Below are 22,136 nucleotides of genomic sequence, written 5' to 3' on the forward strand. Positions count from 1 at the left end.
CGCTTGAATATTCATTTCACAGTTGAGATGACTGCATAACGAAAATAATTTTCTGCACCAATCAGTAATTATGATACCTTTCGGTGATTTGAAAATATTTTGTCCTGTATATCTTTGGTCGGTACCTGACATTGCTGAAAGCTAATACCAAAAAATCAGTCAGAATTCATTCTATCATGTCATTAAAGTCTGAAACCAGGGATGTCCCCGGGATTAAAGACCCGGATACATTAGGGAAATTTTAATAATTGGGCCATTGCTTTATATTCAAGGTAATAAATAAACACCAAAATACATGTACAATCCCTAAGGCGTCAACAAATTACTAGCAATAAAAATTGTATACTGTAGCATAATCCACATAACTAGTATTGCGTTTACATACAAAAAGCTTTATTTGATGTTTTCTCTCCGCTGTACAACTTTGATCAAATTTGTTCATCGGCACACGTTTAACTCTACAACAAGTCGACTACAGTCATGCCTACAGAAAATACATGCATGTCAATATCTCAGCTTGACTGAAAAACAACAGAATCTAATAATATCGTCATACAACGATGGCGATATATTTTGACTAATTTGCATCACTGTGTTTTGTCAGAACATTTTAAAGTTACAATTCCGTCAAACGATTTTCCTCTCAGTCATTGCCATGAGTTTGTACAATCATTTTTCTTGATGGTCACAAAACAGACAATAACGTAATTTACACTTTGAAGAAAGCACTTGTATCTCTACACTTAATAAATTAAACTATATTGTTAAGGTTTGAAACACAATTGTTACAAGTTCAATAAATAAAAGTCGCAATGGTCAGAATTGCTACCTGATGAAAACAAGTACATGGAACACACATGTCAATCTGTCAATGTAAATCTAAACCAACCGTCGACAATTTTTATCCCAAAATATATATCATGTTACTATTAAATCTACTAGTGTATGGGAAAAATGTGCATTGAATATTGTTTCAGTACGGCACTACAATTATGCTATAACTGTGTAATGTTATATTTGTATCTTCGTAAAGAAAATAGTAGAATTCCATGTTGGATATGCACACTGGTCAATCTTGGATGTTATCTCCACGTACGTCCATAGTTGTTTTGGTACACGTACAGTTAATATCGAGGGTAATGCACCCCAAACTTCATTACAGATAGAGCCCATCCCCCAGGATCAAAACGCTTCACCGGTTGATACGCTTTATACGCGATAATAATCCCGAGGCACGACCGGGAAAGACAGACTTTTCCGACAAAACTAACCCAGGAATTAAAAGGTCAATGTAAACATGGTCCCTGTTCATGTGCAAAGAGGACTACGGTCATGATAAAGATGGCGACCGGAAATGACAAAATGGCGAATACATCCGGGCTATTAGGCGCTTTGAATTCTGGGGGAATTGTTCTGTATTTACGTTGTTTATCATCTTATAAGTATATCTGCCGTCCTTGAAGTTCCATCTTTTCCGATTCCGCCTCCCGTGAAGTCTTTTGGCATTTACTTCGGTCTGACGGGGGCGTAGGGACTGCCGGTAGTTCCTCTGTCACCTGAAGTGTGCGACATTATGACAATTTAGGTTATTGAGATTACAGCAAAGGTTATTGAAGAAGTCCTCTAAAGATCAACACGCTGTTAGATGTATCAAGCAAATCCTTTAAGTGCACAATGCGGGAAATCGTTTGGCAAGGCAAAGACGTCCGAAAGAGTCTATACATGTCAAAAGTAGAGTTTGTCTCATGAGAGATCTGACAAAAACAAAGGCATATATTTGGAGACATATCTTTCCTAAGTGCATCCCATCATGAAATTATACAAAATGAAGCCCCTTTCAACACGAAGAACTTTAAACATTCAAGAGAAGGAGGGGTGGGACAGGGACTATAGCAAAATAGGTCCCTTTCAACACAGGGTGCTTAATTTTAAAACACTCGATTCGAATTCGGGAGAGGAAGGGCATGGGACAATAAAATCGGGACAGGGAGGGGATGGGACAAAAAAAATTCGGGACAGGGAGAGGGTGGGACAAAAACATTCGGGACAGGGAGAGGGTGGGACAAAAAACATTCGGGACAGGGAGAGGGTGGGACATAAAAACATTCGGGACAGAGAGAGGGTGGGACAAAAAACATTCGGGACAGGGAGGGGGTGGGCCAAAAAACATTCGGGACAGGGAGGGGGTGGGACGATTCTCGAAATAAGTGTGCAATTAAGTTACCACCATTCAAATGAAGCAAAGTGCATTCGACTTTTTTTTTTACCCAAATACTACTGTTGAAAAAAATAAACACGTGCTATCAAAATGCATAAAAGAATCGGAAAAAATTATCCCCTTTGACACAGATTCACCTATTTTAGGTACCTTCCGGACCGGCGCCGAAGCGGTGGGGGACGAAGCTGGCCAGGCCCTTGGCGTCCAGGTCAAACTGTCCCAGCAGACGGGAGAATCCGGGGAGACGAATGTCGTACTTAGCTCCACGTGGGGTCATCACTTTCTCGTTCAGGATGTACAGCTGAAAGATAAACATTACATGTGGTTTATTTCTATGAATCATTTTTTATCAAAGACACAATACGAAGACAGACAAAGTAGGGCTGTCCTCAAGGTATACACTTATTTTAACAGACAATCAACTTAAAACAAGTACATTCAATACAAATATATAAATAAGAATAAAAGTGAGAACAAAAGTGTGTGCTGAGAAATCATTTGAAGTAGTCATTAAAATGTTCCAAACTTTATACATCTTTTCAACCTACGAAAAACTGCTTTCTATTAACACCTCCCTATTCATATATCTCGAAAATCGTTTGGTATTTCATACTCTACTGCACACAGAAAAGAACAAACACAACGATAGCTTTGTTAGAAGTAGCATACTATTTTGTTTTCAATTAGTATTTACTGTTATTTATTTATTTGTTTATTATATTTGTTTCTATTCATTTTTATTTTCCAATGCAATTGGCCCTTCGGGCATGAATTTGCAATAAATTTATTTACATTATTTTTATGATGATAATGTCTTCAGGTACAAATGTTTTGAGTGCTTCCTTCAACAATGTACTTTAACATTGACTTAAATGATATCTATCTGCAAATAGTGGGTTGCTCCCATGCATATCGTTGAATTTCAATGCGATGGGTCTAGAAGTGAGCCCCATGAGTTACTAATAAGTACTGTGTTGAGAATACAAAAAACAGACTTCCAGTATGCTTTCCATCAAATACACCCACATGATACATTAAGAGGTGTTTATGTCATGACTCGGTGATTTCCTAACTGGTAGATGATTACTCAGTGATGCCATCAGGTTAGACAAGGAAGACACCATTCCTGGAGTAATTGCTCTCGTGGGTCGTTATCTGCTCAAAACAATGTCACTTTCGTACAGTGCGTTAACAGATTAGATCCCACCAGAACATGCAACGGTCTTCTCATGACTCATAAGCTAAACTTTTAAGTTTTTGAAAATACTTGGCATTGAAAGTTGCCCATTAATCATGTTAGAGTTGATCGTTTTTCCGACATATGGGGATCCTGATTTATCCTGATTTGCCCATTGAGGACATAATATATTCGGTCTCCCTCAGGATAACTGATAGTTTTACATACATGAGCCTATGAGGACACCAAAGAAGTTGATACCGCCCCCCGCCCCCGTTGAGTGAAGACTGTGTGTGTTGGGGGAATGTTTTTAATAATATGCTATATATGTTTTTGTAATATTGCAACATTATATTAATGCCTCCACCAACACGGGACAATACAATACTCATTTTCATCTGAGCGAAGTGAGGAAATTCGTGTTAAGTGCCTTTTCCAAGGACACAAAATCGGTGGCATGTCAGGACTCGAATTCGGGACCTCTTGGTTCCGAGTCGAGAACTCTGCCGTTACGCCACACGACCCCACGGTATGTGGAATGTTTAACTGTGTCATAATGGTATCCATTAAACACAGGTGGTTTCTTATTTCATGCTGTTGCCCGTACCTTGTTGGTCAGGTCACGTCCGAGGACAGCGGACAGCACACGGGCGAGGTAACGGCGCCTGGACAGCAGATTCAGCAGGTCACGGCGCGGCCAGGTCAGGTACACACAGTCCGTCTCAGCGCGAATGGTCACCTGCAAAATGCAAAACAGAAAATCATTTATTATAGAATAGAGGAAGAATAGCATTTTGTACATTACGCCAAAAAACAGTTACTCAAGCAGCTGGATATGATTTTGGAATATTTTGGATTTTTGGTGTATCTTATTGCCTGGATGCCTAACCTTCACCGACACATTTTGTACATTGTATAGAAAAGAGATAAATGGACTGTATAGGTTTGTACAAAATGAAAACCTGTTTGCATATTTCATACTATTAAAATCACTAGAAAATCTTATATTCATAAAGCAACTAGACAAACTTCCCATCGAAAAACCAAAAAATAGACAAAATTTCCATCTGTTCTTTTATCTATAACTATAACTAATGATTCTATGTTTATTTTTGTAATTTTTTTAAATTTTTTATTATTGTTGTGACCCTAGCCAAGTGTGGCGTAAATGACCAATAAAGGAGGCCATTCAATTATACATTCACATTTTACTAGGCAAGGGGAAATCGGACACCGCGTTGCACTTAAACCGGGCAGGATTTGCCCCCAAGCCAGGGCGATCGTGTGCACGGTTTCCTGCCTAAGCTCCTGGACTTGCGTCGGAGATCAATAAAGTCGGTCGAGCCATAAATACACGGCGCTATGGAGGACCATTCAAAGGTGCTCCAGGTCACAGTGCTGTTTTGAACAAAAACATTTAAGATGCTCCTCATACTAAGTCTTACATTTCATCTACAGACCGGTTCAAACCTTCAACCTGTTTCTCTTAGTTTCTCGCTGACAAAATGAGTTCCTTTCTTAAACTAGATATTACATTATTATTAGGTACATGTACGACTTAAATTTTGCCTTGATTTCTGACCTCAAACGTAACACATATGTAGTATTTATTTTTTTTTACTCGATTTACAGTATCTAACTTTGTATGCTCCACCTCTTCGGAGGATGATAGATGATGATGATGATGATGATGACAGTATCTTATTTACATAGTGCTCTTTATAGAGTGAGATATAGACTTAAAGCTGTCAGCTGGATTAATTAGAAATTATTTTATGTTACCTATTGCCCCTGTATGTATACTTGTTGACTTACGAATATCAGCCCTGCTGCCTGTAAGTCAGTGTAATGTTTGGTTGCATTTGAAATGAAATAAAAGAACCATTCTCTCCAGTCAGTACACTCTACCGGTCTCGTCGATGGCTATAGCCACCGAGGTAAGTGCTGGCCACCATTAATGATGGAGTAGTAGAAACGTGAATGTGGCAGTGAAGTGGAAAAGGCCGCCAAAGGCGATGGGTCATTGTCAGTTCAACAAGCATTCTGAACAACGTTGTCAACTTCTGGATCAAAGGGCTGAAACCAGTCCTTTTAGTACAGTACTTCAACACGATGAAATTGCAATTGGTACTGGTGCCTTTTACTTCTTTGTCACTTTTACATGTATCCTTATGTCAAAACTTTACTTGAAAACGAAGTATTCTTATCCTAACACTTGTAATGGCCACACCATTGCAGACGGTCGTTCCTGATGTTTCAGTGCCAAGAAAGCTTTTAGTAGTCGTGGATAAGTGTAGCGCATCGGATCGCCCATCACCATATAGATAGCTAGAAAAGTAAACTGGTAATTTGTCTCATCGCTGAGTAATACTGTACTGAAAATACATTAGAGAGGACTGTCTTGTGGTTGAATGATTGGATCTGTAGATCTGTTGAAGATTGTGTGCAGAATCTATCAGAAAATGAAAAGCCTGAAATTGTTGGGGAGATCAGATGCACTCAGGACTTTAAGCACATGTCTGAAGATTGAATTCGTGATTGAATTGAAAAGGATGTTGCTAGAGTTTTGTAAATGGCACCACCTGAGAGATAATTCGGAATGCTCATGCAGTGCAGGCGTGTCATCAAATGAAGTTTCTTTTGGCCACACAACTGTTTCCTAGCAATTCAGTAAAGAGTTCAAAGTTTTCACAATTTTCGCTGATTTTTCCTTTTAACTGGGAAGGATGGACGTAACTATTAGGCACTTAGTGCTAATTTTAAACCTAACCGGCCATCCTAGGCATTTATGACTTATATTCCGTATCATTATCAGCGTGCCATGTCATTTTTCTTTCTGTCTTACTGTACGTATCCAGCCTCTCTGGCGCCGGCCTAATCAAAAGGGTTTACAACAGTGGTTAGAAAAACTGACTAACAAATTACTGTGTCAAAAACGGATTTGTGAGTTTTCCTGACTGATTGTACTCTTTATCAAAATCCCTCAATTGCAGGATAAAGAAATGACTTATAATCGCGTTGTTATTTGATTCAAAACATTGGAACGAGTGCGAAGGGGGGTTAGTAGTAAGTACTCAGCAGTATCCAACCCATTTTTCAGGCAGTGCACGACGGTGCAGGTCAGAGGTCACCACCATTATGCTAAACGTATGCAGATGTATGCAAATTCATGCAAAAACTATGCACGTTTCGTTTCGACTTCCTCAAATAACCTCACCATTAATGATGTATACACAGGTACCCGCAGTACATTGACTGAATACACAACCCGGACTAGCAGAGGTTAGAACTATTTCCGGTATTTTTACTATTTGCGACTAGCAAGGCGCCGTCATTTAAAAAAACACAAAGATTTCCCAACATTTGATTTATGTTGAACTTTACCGAACGACATAATTTCCTAATGAACGCATTTGAAATGTCTCCGTGTTCATTATTTTTATCTCCAAGTTCCTGGGAAGCAACCGCAGACATGTCTGCCTGTGAAATATTTGACCTTTGACCGTTATCCTAAAATAGACGTACAAAACTGCACTTCCAGCACATTGACATGGGAGTAACAATATCGTTGGATATGAAGAAATTTTGGCAAGTCTCTCCAAACAATTTAAGTGTTATTACTGAATAGAATTCAAGTGCAGATCTATGAAAGTAGCAACAGATCTTGTGTACTATTTGGTAACATTAAAAGCCCCCCTCCCCATCCTGATTCTCTAGAACGTAAAGCTATTCTTGGAACTAATTTGAAAATATTGTCTAAAAATGGCAGAAGGACAAGGGTTAAGTATTATTACCGAAAAAAGCTGAAGTGCAGATTTGTAAAGGTTTAGCAACCTATATCTGTAATACTATTTGGTAAACGCCCCCCTCCCCATCCTGATTCTCAAAATATTTTGGAACTTCTTGTAGAGCATGATGGACTCGCCCACATCCCTGCACTGTTCTCTCCAGACGAGACCTTTCGGCACAAACGACTACCACGTACAGATACGGTATGACAGCAGAGGGATTCGTTTTATGACCCGAAACGTTGGGAAGTTTGCTGACTTCTTTGGAGCCAATTCTTGGAGGAATTCGCTGAACTTTAAGTCGCTCATGAGAAACGATTGGAATTGGATCCGGGCTACTGGCTCCTTTCTGTACACCATGAAGACGCTACCTTTCATCCTAATGTGAGCACGTCCGGGCGCCCTTTCAGTTTGAACAACATCCGAACCGTGAAGGACAAACGTATCTGAAAGCCTCACTCCATGACACGGACACACGATGCGTGAACGTGAATTCCTAACGACGTTAAAATAAACTTGGTTGAGCAACAGATTTGGCAAATAACCATGTTTCACCCCAGGAGAGGAGAATTGGAATTATATCCAGCTCTTCTCATATTTGAGAAAAACTGAATATAAATTGTTTTTGTTTGGATATAATTTGTCTTAACCAAGTTTAAAGAAACTTGGTTGAGCAATAGATTTGGCAAATAACCATGTTCACCCCAGGAGAAGACAATTGGAGGACGGCCTGCATAAAAACAGACAAATTATATCCAGTTCTTTTCATACTTGAGAGAAAATTGACAACTGAAAAATGACAAGTTGGCCTTTAGGTGATTTCATTCCTTTGGTCTAAATCTAATTGGCGGTGATTGATCACGTGGCTCCTGACCTATCCTCCACGCCAAATCCCCACCTGATTGCTTTCTAGATAGAAACTACCCTAACACCGTCTGCTTTTCATCCGTAAAATGTCGTCGATCCATCTTACTCCTCATTGTTGTCTCTCAAAGGCGGAAAGTTTTACATCTTCAGTCTTTTATTGCCACGTGAGGGTCTTTACCTGTCAGTGGTATGTATATGTCTTTATGGAAAAGAAGAATTTTGTATTCTGGGTAGATATGCACGGGGCGGGCTGAATATCCACTAAATCAAAGGTTTACAGACACAAGTGTACTTAACTTCCTTGGGGCAATGGCAATATGTCTTACTTTGGGAATTAAGCTGGGATTGCCATTAATGCCCATGGCCAGACATTCCCAGTAACAACATGGACAAAACTTTGTTCATTTCAAACACGTTATTTCGTCTCAGAATGTGACAAGTTGTACATAAATGCGTATGGAAACTTTCGGGATAATTCTGTTGATGTCCATGTTTAAAAATTCCCAGACATTCATTTATTAAGATTTACCACATTTGTGGAAGGATTGACATAACAGGTGACTATCGCCTTTTCAAAGATGTCAACCCCGAGACCAGACTGTAAGGTTTTGAACTACTCACACCGGGAAGGTCCCCTACTCTTTTCGATAATTATAAGTGCGGTGGGTTCTTTAACGTGCGTGGGGTGTGGCTCTCCCAAACACGGTACCTCCATTTAACGTCCTATCCGAGGGACGTCCCTAGCCGAAGCTAAGTACTCATTTTCACCTGAGTGAAGTCAGGAAAGTCGTGTAAAGTACATTTTCCAAGGGTACAACGTCGGGCGCATGTTCGGGTACGACCCGGAATCGAACCCGGGACTCCCCGTTTCATTGTCCAGTGATGTACCACTACACCACACGACGCCACATTCGGATTGCCATGTTGTTTCTATGGGTCTCGAACTGTCCACGTTTCATCAGACATTCTGACTGGCTATCAAAACGCAATCAGAAAAAAAAACGTCAGATTCAAGTTATGTTTGATCAGCTTGGCGTCCAGACCGTAATCTCCTGGCAGACCTATAGATATACATCATACTCAAAACTGGACAAATTGTAACGGTATTTTATAAGGCCGCTTTGTAAAAGAAATCTCTTACGGCGTATATGAAAAATGATGGGATCCGAAGTTCACCCCGGGTAACTGTAAGGATCAGATGAAATTTTTGCAGAAGTAGCTACACATTTGTTAGGATTTCTACTATACATTCAGAGGAACGGTTGTGTGCATAACAAGATTGAACACGCTTGTCAAATCTGTCGTGCTGTGTGCAGAAAAATAAGACGAAGCTAGATAAGAATCAGTTTTCCAATCTGCATCTGTGTTGAGGTGGGCGATAACGGTGGAGAATGCAGATTAAAACATAAATCTACTGTGGCGCTATGGTATGGTTTAATCTGCTGCAGCAGGTTTGGTTGGAGCATTGCTGGAATTGCTGTACAGCGAGAACACCTTAAACTAGTCCAGAATATGTATTACTATCCATTTAGACATCTGAAAATCGTTATATCCTGTTTGTCATATAGGATGCATTATTAAGGGTAGTTGTAAATATGTTTATAAATATGTTGTTCCTTCTTATTTTCCAGAGCCTACAGTGGCAAGGCTAATTGGCCATTGGCCAAAGGAGTGTCCGTTAGCTATAGCCACCGGAGCTTCTTTGACTAATGGATACAGCCTCATCGTAGGATCTGCTTGGAGACCAGTTCCTAGTGTTTTTAGCCTGATATTCATGCTATTATCGGTCCATTTAGTTTTTCTGATCGTTTTCCTGATACATGTTGATAATTTATGTTTGGGGTTTCCCTCAGGACACATTGCAAAAACGCCAGTAGGTGATATGTTGCTCCTGGCCTAGTGAAATAAAAGAAACAAAAAAAAAAAAAAACAGATAGGGGGAACAGGTGCTAGGATAGGGAGGGTACCGGGCTAGGCGTACGTGTTTTCATACCTGGAACTTGCCGGGGTCCTCCTGGTCCTTGGCGGCCTCCCACTCCGGGGAGTCCAGGAACTGGTTCCTTCCGATCATGTGCAGCTTCTTACCGTCATGGATCACAACAGCCCTGGGGGGAAAGGACGATATCATGCATCAACATCATATCATTATCATCATCATCATTATCATCAAGATCGTAGACACCATCATCATCATCATCATAATCATCTTCATATCATCATAGACACTATCGTCATCATCATAATCATCGTCCTACCACCAACACCACCACCATCATCATCATCATAGACACCATCATCATCATCACCACCACATGATGGTGATGGTGTCTATGATGATGATGATGATGGTGGTGGTGGTGGTGGTGGTAGGACGATGATTATGATTATGATGACGATGATAGTGTCTATAATGATATGACGATGGTTATGGTAATGATGATGGTGTCTCATCATTATCACCATCATCATAGACACCATCACCATCATCATCATCACATGCCAGACTGTTTGATCGATGACCGTACGGAGTCCATTTTGTGTGACATTTTGCCAAATCCTGCAAACAGTTTTTTAATGTCTGAAAAATCAATTGGTATTGTGTTATCACTATGTCTATATGGTGGCAATCTGTACTAGAAAACAGCTAAACATTGGTCAAAATGAGAAGCGATGAAATTCTAGTGAGGTAAATTTAATATAAAATGGGGCCTGTACATGTCTGCACAGGCTTCACGGCATGGTAGCAGTTGCTGATAGTATATATCGGGATTGCAGGAAGTATTGGGTTGAATAGATTTTCAGGAGATACAATTAGGAAAATCACCGTGTGTACGTTGTTTTGATCAGCGAGCTCGTTAATGGTAAGCCTCGGCTTGTTAGTATCGATATCTTCCTTCAACACCGGGAATTAGGCACGCCTAGAAGAAGGGATATCGCACGCTAGTGACGACGTTACAGATTGCCATCGAGACCATGAAGAGAAGGATAAAGGTTGTAAGATACTGAGCTCTTCATTTTGTTAAGGATCAGTGGCAAACCACCGTGCCAAGGGTGCTTCGTAACAGGAATACATAATCATACCTTTATAAAATACAAGTTTTGGAGTGAACTCGCAAGCAACACAATGCATACTAACATGAAACAAATGATTCTTGTGAGAACTGAAGCTTTTGACTCATTGACTCATCCTATTGCTAGCCATTTTGGGGATTCTTTGCGGTTATCAAAATGTACTAAATGATAAATGATGAGCTGTGCAGGTACAACATTTTGACGGATGAGGGTCATTACTTTTAATATCTCTGTGTCGTGATGATGGATGATTATCGTCTTGATATGTAAAAAGATGTCATGATGGCGGTTACGTGGATGGCTTCTATAAAATGTACAGATTGAACTCAGATAGTTTAGTAGGACATCATAGCCTAGAAGCTGCTTGAGCCTACCGTTTGATTGGTCAGAAGCGATTACGTCAGAGATTGCACCAGTAGCCTCAAAAAACTTACCATTTGATTGGTCAACGCGGTGATTACGTTAGAGATTGTACCAGTAGCTGCAAGGAACCTACGATTTGATTGGTCAACAGCGATTACGTCAGAGATTGCACCTGTAGCTGCAAAGAACCTACAATTTGATTGGTGAACAGCGATGACGTCAGAGATTGCAAAAGTAAGACGTCAAAGAATGCAAACTTTTTTGCTTGTCAGCGCACAGCAATGTCTTGTATATACTTTACCCTGTTTTTGAAACTCTAAATGATGTCTGTGTTATATTGACATGAGTTATCATAAAAGTTCATTTTGATCAATAAAGTTCACGTATCAATAAAGTCTCGTGTGAATAAGGTCACGTGTCTGTAACCGTAACTCTCGCGAGATTACGTTCTGAAGTGATTGGTCATTGATTATCCTGATGAAGGCAACAGTGGTCGAAAATTTGATCTGTGTTTAACTTGTGTGTTGGAATAAAGGTCAACGTTTTTCTTAACATGTGTTGTGTATTTTGGTAAGGTACTTACTTTCCAGAAATCATGAGAGATAGCCTGTCCACTGGTGTCTTCCCCTCGGTGGCATAGTTGTTTCCCTGTTCCAGCGACACGATCTGGCAGTTCGGGCACTCCACCAGGGCCTTGTACACCAGCAGGGGGACCTGCAGAGGATGGAACAGCGCCTCGTACACCTTCGTCAGCTCCTCGCTGAACGACACCTCGCGCATGCGCCAGATGCTGTGGATGGCCTGGACCAGACAGAGGATCATGAAGACGAAGCACCAACCGCCGATGTCGGCCGCGCATGCGTTCTGGAAGCCGTAGACGGTAAAGACCAGGTAGCCCAGGAACATGCAGATGTAGGTGTAGAGCAGGCCGTGTAGGGTGCTGCCGCCGAAGTAGGCGAGGCCGAAGAACACGTGGGCGAGTTGGAACACGCCGTTGAGGGACTGTGGGAGATAGGTGTCGCAGAGTCCGGACTCATTGATGGTGTAAATGCCCACCGGGCCGGTGTCGTTTGTTTCGGCCATGGTGTGGGTTACTCAGTGTCCACCGGGTGACTGTCAAACCGACCCCCGGTTGTAGATTCAGATGGTGTGCTGCAAAATATAATGATACTATCTGTTAGCAATGACAATCTGTTAACATTGAACACTGTAGAGATAAAAAAAGTTTTAGTGTGCAAAGCAGAAACATATTTTAAACCTTTGCCTTACGTAGAAAATACAAATACAATCAGCAATGAAATACTAGTACATCGTGCCTCTCAGACTTGTTCCAGATACTAGTAGTCTATTTTGAAAACAAGAACCAAAGATAAGATGTTGACAGATACTTCATATTATCACCGTGAGATCTGTTTTGGTATCCCTCCTCCCTCTAACACTTGGAGCATGTCCGCCATCTTGTTCTAAAATTTCACATTCCGACCATTTTATCTTTTACAGGGAATTGTTGTCTCGTAGCTAACCAATGCACATCTAATTAGACACAAAACATGCATTTCATTTTAAGACTTTTACAAGGTATGGTCTTAGATTGAGGTCGTAAGGCCCTCTACATAAATGGAGACATTTTACAATATTCTTTAATGGTCTGCTATCATGATTGAAGTTTTATTGAAAGAATTAAGAACAGAATCGACATTTTATCTTGCACATCAATGTTACGTTTCGTGTTTTAACGTTTCAGATATAACCTGAGACAATATGAGTACCCTATCCAGACGTGTCTACCTAACACTTATTGCTCTACACAAGAGACGAATCTACCAAAATCCTATTTTTCTATCCGTATTGCAATATAAGTTGAAGTCAAAACAAGTCATAACAAATAATGTAAGGCTTTCAAATAGTGTGGTAAAAATTAATATATGATAGTACATGCAGTAATGTTTGAAGTAATGCTATCAAGTCAGGATATTATTAAAACAATGTCATAAATGTGCTAAATCTGATAACGCTATGCCCTACATCACTGCATCTTTATGTTCTTCCCTAAAAACTACCAGCAATAAAAAACAGTAAATTCCATTTTACATTTCACATTAATGCACCCAACTGTAACAGAATAACAAGAGAAGCAATATACTGTGCCCAAGAGCTAGAGATAAGGTAGAATATGGCCTCGCTATTACCTTCTATCGGAATCACTCCAACATGCCTGTCGCTATAAATATGTCAGAAGTGTTATTGTAGCTGCTGTTCGCAGACCCACGAACGGGGGATGTACCCCCAGGACACACTAGTGTTCGCGGGCGGGCTTCAGTAACACGATACGCGGTGGAAAATGTCACGCAGTGGCGACGAAGAGAATTGCCTTTTCTATATACACTCAGCGTTCTCGATTGAGCGATAATGCGGTGTGAATATTACCGACACCGCACGAGTTCTCTCTCCAGGCTGCTGTGATTAATAGAGAAGATGAGTTTGGTGGCACAGCGTGCGAGTTACAAGTGAGAAGGAACTCCCCCGTGGAAATAACTTGAGCCGGGATTGAATGTTTGGAATGCAGTTCCGCTCGCTACGTATAGTTAGCGGTGCAGGAATATGTTATACGAATCTGAGTTGTGATTTAGGAAAATTGCTTTGGCTCGGTCTTATGTATCAGCGGAGATGTAATTTGTGCAATTACAGAAGAAGGAGATAGGCACATAACCGCAAGCGGAATTCTCGTCACGGAGAAAGAAGGATCTCATTATAGTAGCTGATCCTTTGCGTTAAATCAGTAGAATTATTTGACGCGCACTACATAACGTCTACTGGAAGAACATACATACAAATGGTGAATATGATCGTACAGGTTTTAGGTAGTTTTTGAAAAAGATAGTGTACGGGTAACTCACCTCTGCTATCCGGCGGCGTTTGGGGGCGGTTACCGAGGTGCTTCCAGTGGGGCTGCCGTATCACCGCCTCGTCATGTCAGGGGGGCTATCCCGTGGTTCCTTGCGCGCGCAAAACGAGGTGCCTGTCCGATCGGCAAGGACAGCTGACCCCGCCTCCAAACACGCACGCCTGCCCGCCGCTCGGGTTTCACCGGCCCATATATATCCACACGGCGCCGCAGTTCAACGCTGAGCCATGGGATCTAGCTTCCATTTTGGGAGCCCTTTCCTCCACGGTTGTTGTTGTTGCTCTACTTACGAACGGAGGCATTTTCCCCGCAGCTGTCCCGCACACACATAACACCAACATCTGCGCTCAGGCCGCGGAAAACCTTATCTTTTAAAACTGCTTTGTATTCGAACCTGCTTTCAACATGAAGTTACAGATTAGATCTGCCCATATAACGTGTAATATTTCAAGCCCAGTTTAATGGCCAAGGTACTAAGCTTTACGGCTTGGTGGTACCCCGGTGCACGACATTAACGAACAATAAACCGCTGAGGTGTGTATAAATCATTACAACATAAAGTAGTGGTGGAAGTGTACTTAGACTAAATTTATCCTTCAGTTGCTTGCATGTTTGATTCAGGGGAAAAGGCGAGTTATGTCCCTGCCCCCTTTCAACCTGTCAAATGTCTATCTCTCTGTCTCGTTGTTATTTGTGACATCAGATTCACAAAGACGTACACAATGTACTTTGTTATGGTTCGTCGCCATGTTTTACATTTTACGTAATTTGTAGCAATATCCGTGCGTCCCGCATAGAAATACACAGGCCAATACCAATGGTGTGGTAACGGCGTCAAATGCCTTGTATTACCTGCCCCCAAGCGACATTGACACGCACAACAGCTACATAATTATAATTATATGCGCCTTGGGCCAAACTGCATTTTGTCAATAATTTGGTGGTTTGGCTAGTACAATCCGTTTACTTTTTTATCCATACATTTCCCCTTTGTTTAATTTATTTCTTCTTAAAACCTCTGAGCGCTCTTGTTCCTAATTTGGAAACTACCTGTAATATAGACTAGTTAAACTTGCTGACAGTAAACCCTGTCGCTTTCAAAAGGGTATTAATCATAAACAATGTGACATATTTCGTCAACAGTAGAGTATCTACTTTTGCAAAGGCCAAATCACACTGACTCAGTCCTCCCTCTATGATAACTATGAAGTACTGCAGAGTAAAAGGTCATGATACATAGTGGTGCACCCTACTGTACAAGTGATATTTCCTTCTTAGGTGATTTGAAGTAGTAGTTAAGAGTAAGTTGACACATATACAGAACACAGTATCAATGGGCGACCCCCGGTCAATGACGCGGATATAGAAATTTAAAATAGCTCGGACACAATTGTTGAAGACTGGGTAGAAACTCTCGAATGAGCGACAGCCAGGTGTAAATTGTGCCGTACTCTAATAGAATAAGTTATAATTGAGACTACATGATTTCGATTGTGACCATTTTCAAGTTCGGGTATAAATGCGCCATATTCATGTGTTCCCAACTGGCTTTTCGAGGGGGGGGGGATTGTGAGCCGGATGCAGTTCATTTCATCTCCGCCAGGCGCCTCTTGAAAGACGGCATCAAAGCCAATACCCGGAGAGATTTCTTTTTGTGTTTGAATATCCTGTAGTTTATAAACTCAAACAAATTCGTTTTTCGTATTTCTCAAGTCCACCCTACTATAATGTTTAAGACATCTAACTTCACCAAATCACCGTGGAGTCTATACAATAGAAATTTCTACAGGGAGAAAAGTGTGTTTTGCTACATTGTATGTAGCAAGAGAGTTTGATCAGTTTATGTGTGTGTGGGGGGGGGGCGGATTCATGATCAAGTTACATTTTGTAACTAATGCTTAAACAGGGCATCATGGTAGTCAACATGTTCGATTACCCGTAAGATATGATCAAAATAATACGTCAACAGAACTTTCTTATATTATAAAAAGGAACACTCATTGCCCATGATGATTTTTAATATTTCAGGTACAATAAGTTTTTTCTCATGCATACGGTATTCTTTTTTTGTTGCAGTGTACACGTCATTCATGTTATCGTTAGCAACATGTTTACTTTATACTAAAACCGACAATAATGGAAGTGTCGAAGTCTTCATCCTATAGGCTATTCTGCGTGCTACAAACACCACCTAGACTTTCAGACCAAAACTGCAGAAGTTCAAATTTCTGATAGTTTACCACACAAAGCACTTTTACGTAACACCACAGCATATAACATAACAGTAATAAATGATGATCAGCTTTATATGTACAAAGCCACTGAAACCGAATTTACCAAAATTGTCAACTAATTATATAACAGATTCTTATCCTATATTACATAGTAGATGATATATAGTACTATGTAGCATTGTAATATATAGACTCCTAGCACTTAGCATTAGAATATAGCGTTCCAGCAATACTCATGTTTTTATCCTCTCGACCACATTTGGTCGCATTTGTGCATTTAGCTCATCTAGGCAATAACATGGAATAAAGAATCATATCATGTCGTATCGTTAAATCTCGTATGATACCCTTGTAACTTATTAATTGTAGGGTGCATAAAAACACACAATATACAACATAATGTCAATGCCATACAACTCAATTCATAGACCTGGGTGATATGAATTGAAATGACAACAAGCCTCAGATTAAATATGTAGATCCATTACTGTTGTTGAAGAACCAAGTTGAGAACAACAAACACTAATCATATGGTGAATTCCATAAAAGTTGTATATATCATGATAATATCTGTGAATTACCATGGTTACATTTTGTGCAATTCTGCATGATAACAACTGTGTACTTTATATAGTTACTTTTGATAAAAGTATGTTGCATATAGAAGCAAGATAACGCATATTTTCAAACAAAGATACAGAAACAACAAGAAAGGGTTTGGGTTAACGTTGTTCCAAATTCAAGCTGAATACTCAACTACTTATACCACCAAGATGGATGTTGTCTCTGTAATCTGTTCACCTGTAACAGACATAGAAAGATTAATGTTGATATTAGTTGAAATCATCTTTCTTCTCAATGTTCTATGTATCAACCAGGTGACATATATGATGAAAGAGTGTTGATTTGTAAAAATGTTGAAACAGTATGGAAGAGATATGATGTGATAAAAAGACAAAACAGAGGCTCTGCTCTGAAAAGGAAAGTGCTAGTTGTGAAGAAGAAACTTTAAGGATGGGAGGCACTTAAGGCTCCAGTAAGTAAGAGACCGTAGATATGTTAAAGCCTTTAAAGCCTTTAATTTCATCCAGAGAAAAATACAATATTGCTAGTGGCTTAATTGCAAAGAAAACAACAAACATTTTAAATGTTTAAACAAAAGGTTAGAACTGCTGGGCAGAAATTAGATATAATATACAATGTATGCTGGTTGGTATAATACCGGAAACGCTCTTGGTCAGAAATTCAGAACATAAAAACAAATGCAGAAAAATTAAAGATACAACGGGAAGGAAATTCTTAGAATGAATAGCTTACCCATGCAGAACGTCCAGGACGGCGTTAGCGCTCTCCTTGAGGAATGTCATCCCGTCATCAAACCTCTGCAGGGTCTCCTCAGAACCTCTCAGCGCCTCTTGAAAAGCTTTTTTGTGTGTTTTGGAAGATGGCAGACTGATAACTCTTTTCCCCAGTTTAACCTATGGGAAGAAATGTACAACATGACATACATATAGTAAGTATTGATTTGTATTACTAGTATGATGTTATCCCTGTCCTGTTTGCAATTGGACTTGGTTACCAAAATGACTCAAAGGACCAAGAAGTGTGATTGGTAAAACCAAGACTGTAACATTACAATACTATATATAATTTGCATTTCCACAAAACAATATGATTAACATTCCCATAGATCTAAAATGAAGAGGGTTTTGTTGAGTAGAAAAACAAAACAGATTTACGATTTAGCAGGTCCATGTCTAGATAAGACAAAAGAAAGTATGTGGAGAAGGTATCACGTTTGGCAGAAACACGTACAACCGTTCAATTGCTTACCGAACAAATTTTACACAAAAAATGAAATGAAATCGACTTTATTTTTTCAAAACATACTACACTTCATTGCTTCAAACCTTACTTTAATTAAGCCCCAGGACTTAGTTAAAAGAATATAACAGATTTAGACCTGGTCTGTCGGCAAGGTCTCCTCAGAACCTCTCAGGCCCTCTTGAACACGCTCGTTGTCCTTTGTGGAAGATGGCACCTTTTTGAAAACTTTTTTTTCCAGTTTAACCTATGGGAAGAAATGTACAATATGACATACATGCATATATTTAGTATTGATTTGTATTATGATGTTATCCCTGTCCAGTTTGCAATTGGACTTGGTTACCAAAATGACTCAAAGGACAAAGAAGTGTGATTGGTAAAACCAAGACTGTAACATTACAATGCTTTATATAATTTGCATTTCCACCAAAAAATATATGATTAACAATCCCATAGATCTAAATGGAGAGGGTTTTGTTGAGTAGAAAAACAAAACAGATTTACGATTGGCAGGTCCATGTCTAGATAAGACAAAAGAAATTATGTGGAGAAAGTATCACGTTTGGCAGAAACACAACCATTCACCTGATTACCGAACAAATTGTACACAAAAATAAAATAAAATGAAATCATCTGATATTTTACATAACATACTACACTTCATTGCTTCGAATCTTACTTTAATTAAGCCCCAGGACTTAGTTAAAACAATATAACAGATATATACCTGGGCAGTCTCTGCCTGTTCAGCAGGATCATGCGCAAGGTTCATCCACTGTGTCTCTCGCTTCTCAACGTGACTTTGGGCCTTATCCATGGCCTTCAAAGTCTCCTCAAGCTGCTCCATATAGTCAGAAAGCTCTGAAAAATAAAGGTTGAATCAGAGGTTAAAAGATATGTACACATTTGCCTTTGACCTAATGCGTAATGCCTTTGACCGTAAAAACGCGCTGGTGTCATATCTATAAGATACATTTGCTTCTTCAAATCAATTCTTTATCCTCGTGTGGTGTGTGCGTACTCACCCAACTTATTCTTGTGGGACTGGTATGCCTTGTAACCCGCTGCAGCTGTGCCGGCACCTGCAGCACCTACTGCAACTACACCACCTACTGCTACAGCTGCACCAGCTACAACACCCCCTGCAGATGCGGCTGCATCGACTGCTGCAACCGCGCCTATGCCAAGCCCGAGGGTAGCAACTGCCCCAACTACGCACAGGCCCCCAAACGCGAACCTTGCCCATGAGTGATAGTTCTTGTCTTTCTCACATTTAGCTTTGACATCTTCCGTCGATTGTATGGCCTCGCGTATCTTTTCCTTAATATCAGGTATATATTTTGCCATCTTTTTCGATAATGCCGAAATCTCAACAAGGGTTTCGCGAATTTCCTTTGTTATCTCTTCAAGCTCATCTTTCTTGGCCCCTGTAAGACAAAATGATTTCTGTACATTTGAATGAAGCTCGAAATATTTACAGTAATAATGTATGCAGCATTGAGATCTGTTGTAGTTTATGTAATTCTTGACACACTTTGTGTCAAATTAATAGCCAAAGAACACCCATATTAAAGGTACTCATAAAATATGGCTTAGTACATGTAGTTGGAAGCAACAGACAAAAGAATGTATGTTGCCTGCAATGATAGAATTGTTCCATATGCATAGATTGTGGCAACACGGAGGTCTCGAGGTTGTCTAAACTGTCGGTATTTTTTTTCCCCTTTCCTTGAAAAGTTTTTGAAAATATAATTTTGGGGTATAAAGTATAAATCTAAAGATATTAACACAAAAGTGTCTAAATTTATGTATAGATTGTGAATTAGGCGTCTTTATCTCCTTCAATGATAAACGTGCACGCGTGAGAAACACATTTTAAAACTTGTCCGATGTGTTTATGGAAGCAACACTAATATATGTGGAGTGATCTCATTACACAAGTCCGTAGAATAGTATGCATTTCAATAATAACTAAACCAAAATATAACCACAAACTCACCACATTTCTTGATCTCCCTCACCACCTTCTTGCGGTGTATCTTTGAAGATATTTGGGGCTCCAGTTCTGTCAGTAACTCCTCATCGGTGAAGCCGTCGGTTAAGTCTTCAACCGTCAAAACTTCAAAGTCCGACGTCAGAGACTCTACATACTTACTCAGGTTTATGTTCTCCAAAAACTCCTTCAGAGGGCGTGTGTTGTCATCAACGGCCTCACGGACCGACGAGAGGAGGTTGAGCAACTTGTGGACTTTTGCTCTATAGACGAATCATTTGATATCAGTGATTCTAAACATGAAAGGGATATGTTTATGCCTTTTTCTGGCCTACCTATTTACAACAATAATAAGTTCATGCCTGAGGGCTAATTGCAAACTGACAAGGACAATTGGTACAAAATGTACTAAAGAATCGTATGAAACCACCATAATAAAACCATTAACTAGCATTAAGTTCTACTATTACTAATGTAGGTTTATATATATATATATTGTGAGTAACAAAACACCACTAAAAAAGTACAATCTAATAGACAACAGTAAACCTGCCAGCTTAGTACTGTAAATAAGATGGAGAAAGGAGTGCATCTAATTGTATATTGTAATACTTATAGCTGTGCAACATTTTTCATCATTACACAACTCGTCTACATAAATAGGTCTGTAAATTGAGGGTACAGAGGGGGCGCCCATTACCTTTCTATCGTTATCATGGTGTGCTAAATCACCCAGCTAAATTAAGCTAAGCGTGAGTCACTAACCAGGACTAGGCATAATATTTTCAGTTTTAGGTGGCTTCAGTTCTTTAAAAGGAACACCCATGGCCTGGGTATTTCCGTCCGTGAATCACAGCTTAGCGTCTGCGACTTTTTCTATTGTCAAGTGAGTGCTATAGGGACAACATTCGGGATTAGGGACCGTTCGTTATTTACCAGGGGTGGGCCGGTGCGTGGAAAGTCGGGTCCAAGAAAATTTCCCTGGCACTCCCCCCAATTATCAAGCTAAATATTTTTCCCTGGCCCTGCCCCCGCTATAAGAAAACTTCCCTTGCCCCCCCCCCCTTTCTGAGACTTGACTGGGGAGGGGGACTTCTATGGAACAATTGTCCGCCTATCGAGCGTGCTCCCCCGGGAAAATGTTAACCCTCTGAAACACGTTTTTCTGCATTTTCTGGGGGAAATTATACGAAGCTAAGCTAAGTAAATATCGAACGGTCCCTTAGAACTCAGAACCGTCAGGTTTAGCATTTTGTCATTGAGTTGGGTAATGAAATTCACTCACTGGATTTCAATAGAAGACTTCAATATCCCAATTTCGAAGTCACCAAGTAGCCACTTGAAGTCTCGTGGGATCTCTCCCTGCAAGCCGCTGCTCGTTATGTTCTTGATGTTGTCCAGCATAGACTTGTTTGCCTTGAGCATTTGATCGGACATTGCAAAAGGACCATCCTCATCGTTAATGGTCGCCAAAGTTGCATTCAGATGTACGTCCAAATGGAACACGTGAGGAGGCATTTTGACTACACTCTAGATAGTTTGCCTAAGTCAGATAACGTACAGTGGAACACGCTCGTGTCGTTTCGTAAACAGAAATGTCTCTAGAAATGACTGGTGTGGCAACATGCCAACAAGGCTACTTATGCATTCTCTGGGTTGTTTGGTTGCTATGAAACAACGAATGACATCTAT

At 40.1% G+C, this 22,136-nt stretch overlaps 2 protein-coding genes across 3 annotated transcripts; both read right to left on the bottom strand.

The window, feature by feature from the left end:
• Positions 1-371: 371 nt before the first annotated feature.
• Positions 372-14,526, bottom strand: LOC109464729 (popeye domain-containing protein 3-like). 2 transcript variants are annotated; one of them, XM_019761802.1, is made up of 6 exons: positions 14,383-14,526; positions 12,069-12,637; positions 10,044-10,155; positions 4,003-4,134; positions 2,356-2,519; positions 372-1,556 (listed from the first exon to the last, which is right to left on the bottom strand). In XM_019761802.1, exons 2-5 carry the CDS (start codon positions 12,566-12,568, stop codon positions 2,361-2,363), a joined length of 903 nt encoding a protein of 300 aa, XP_019617361.1. In that variant the 5' UTR covers positions 12,569-12,637; positions 14,383-14,526; the 3' UTR covers positions 372-1,556; positions 2,356-2,360. The 2 variants fall into 2 exon arrangements, with proteins under 2 accessions (XP_019617361.1, XP_019617360.1); XM_019761801.1 differs by having other exon boundaries at positions 2,369-2,519; positions 14,383-14,525.
• Positions 14,527-16,643: 2,117 nt separating this feature from the next.
• LOC109464593 lies at positions 16,644-21,962 on the bottom strand. The gene is made up of 7 exons (XM_019761600.1): positions 21,730-21,962; positions 20,451-20,707; positions 19,477-19,878; positions 19,179-19,312; positions 18,588-18,695; positions 17,942-18,102; positions 16,644-17,425 (listed from the first exon to the last, which is right to left on the bottom strand). The coding sequence occupies exons 1-7, from the start codon at positions 21,960-21,962 to the stop codon at positions 17,422-17,424; spliced, it is 1,299 nt and encodes a 432-aa protein (XP_019617159.1). The 3' UTR covers positions 16,644-17,421.
• Between the last annotated feature and the right edge of the window lie 174 nt (positions 21,963-22,136).

Source organism: Branchiostoma belcheri, unplaced genomic scaffold (assembly GCF_001625305.1).
Source record: "Branchiostoma belcheri isolate BF01 breed outbred unplaced genomic scaffold, Haploidv18h27 scaffold14, whole genome shotgun sequence".
NCBI lineage: Eukaryota > Metazoa > Chordata > Leptocardii > Amphioxiformes > Branchiostomatidae > Branchiostoma > Branchiostoma belcheri.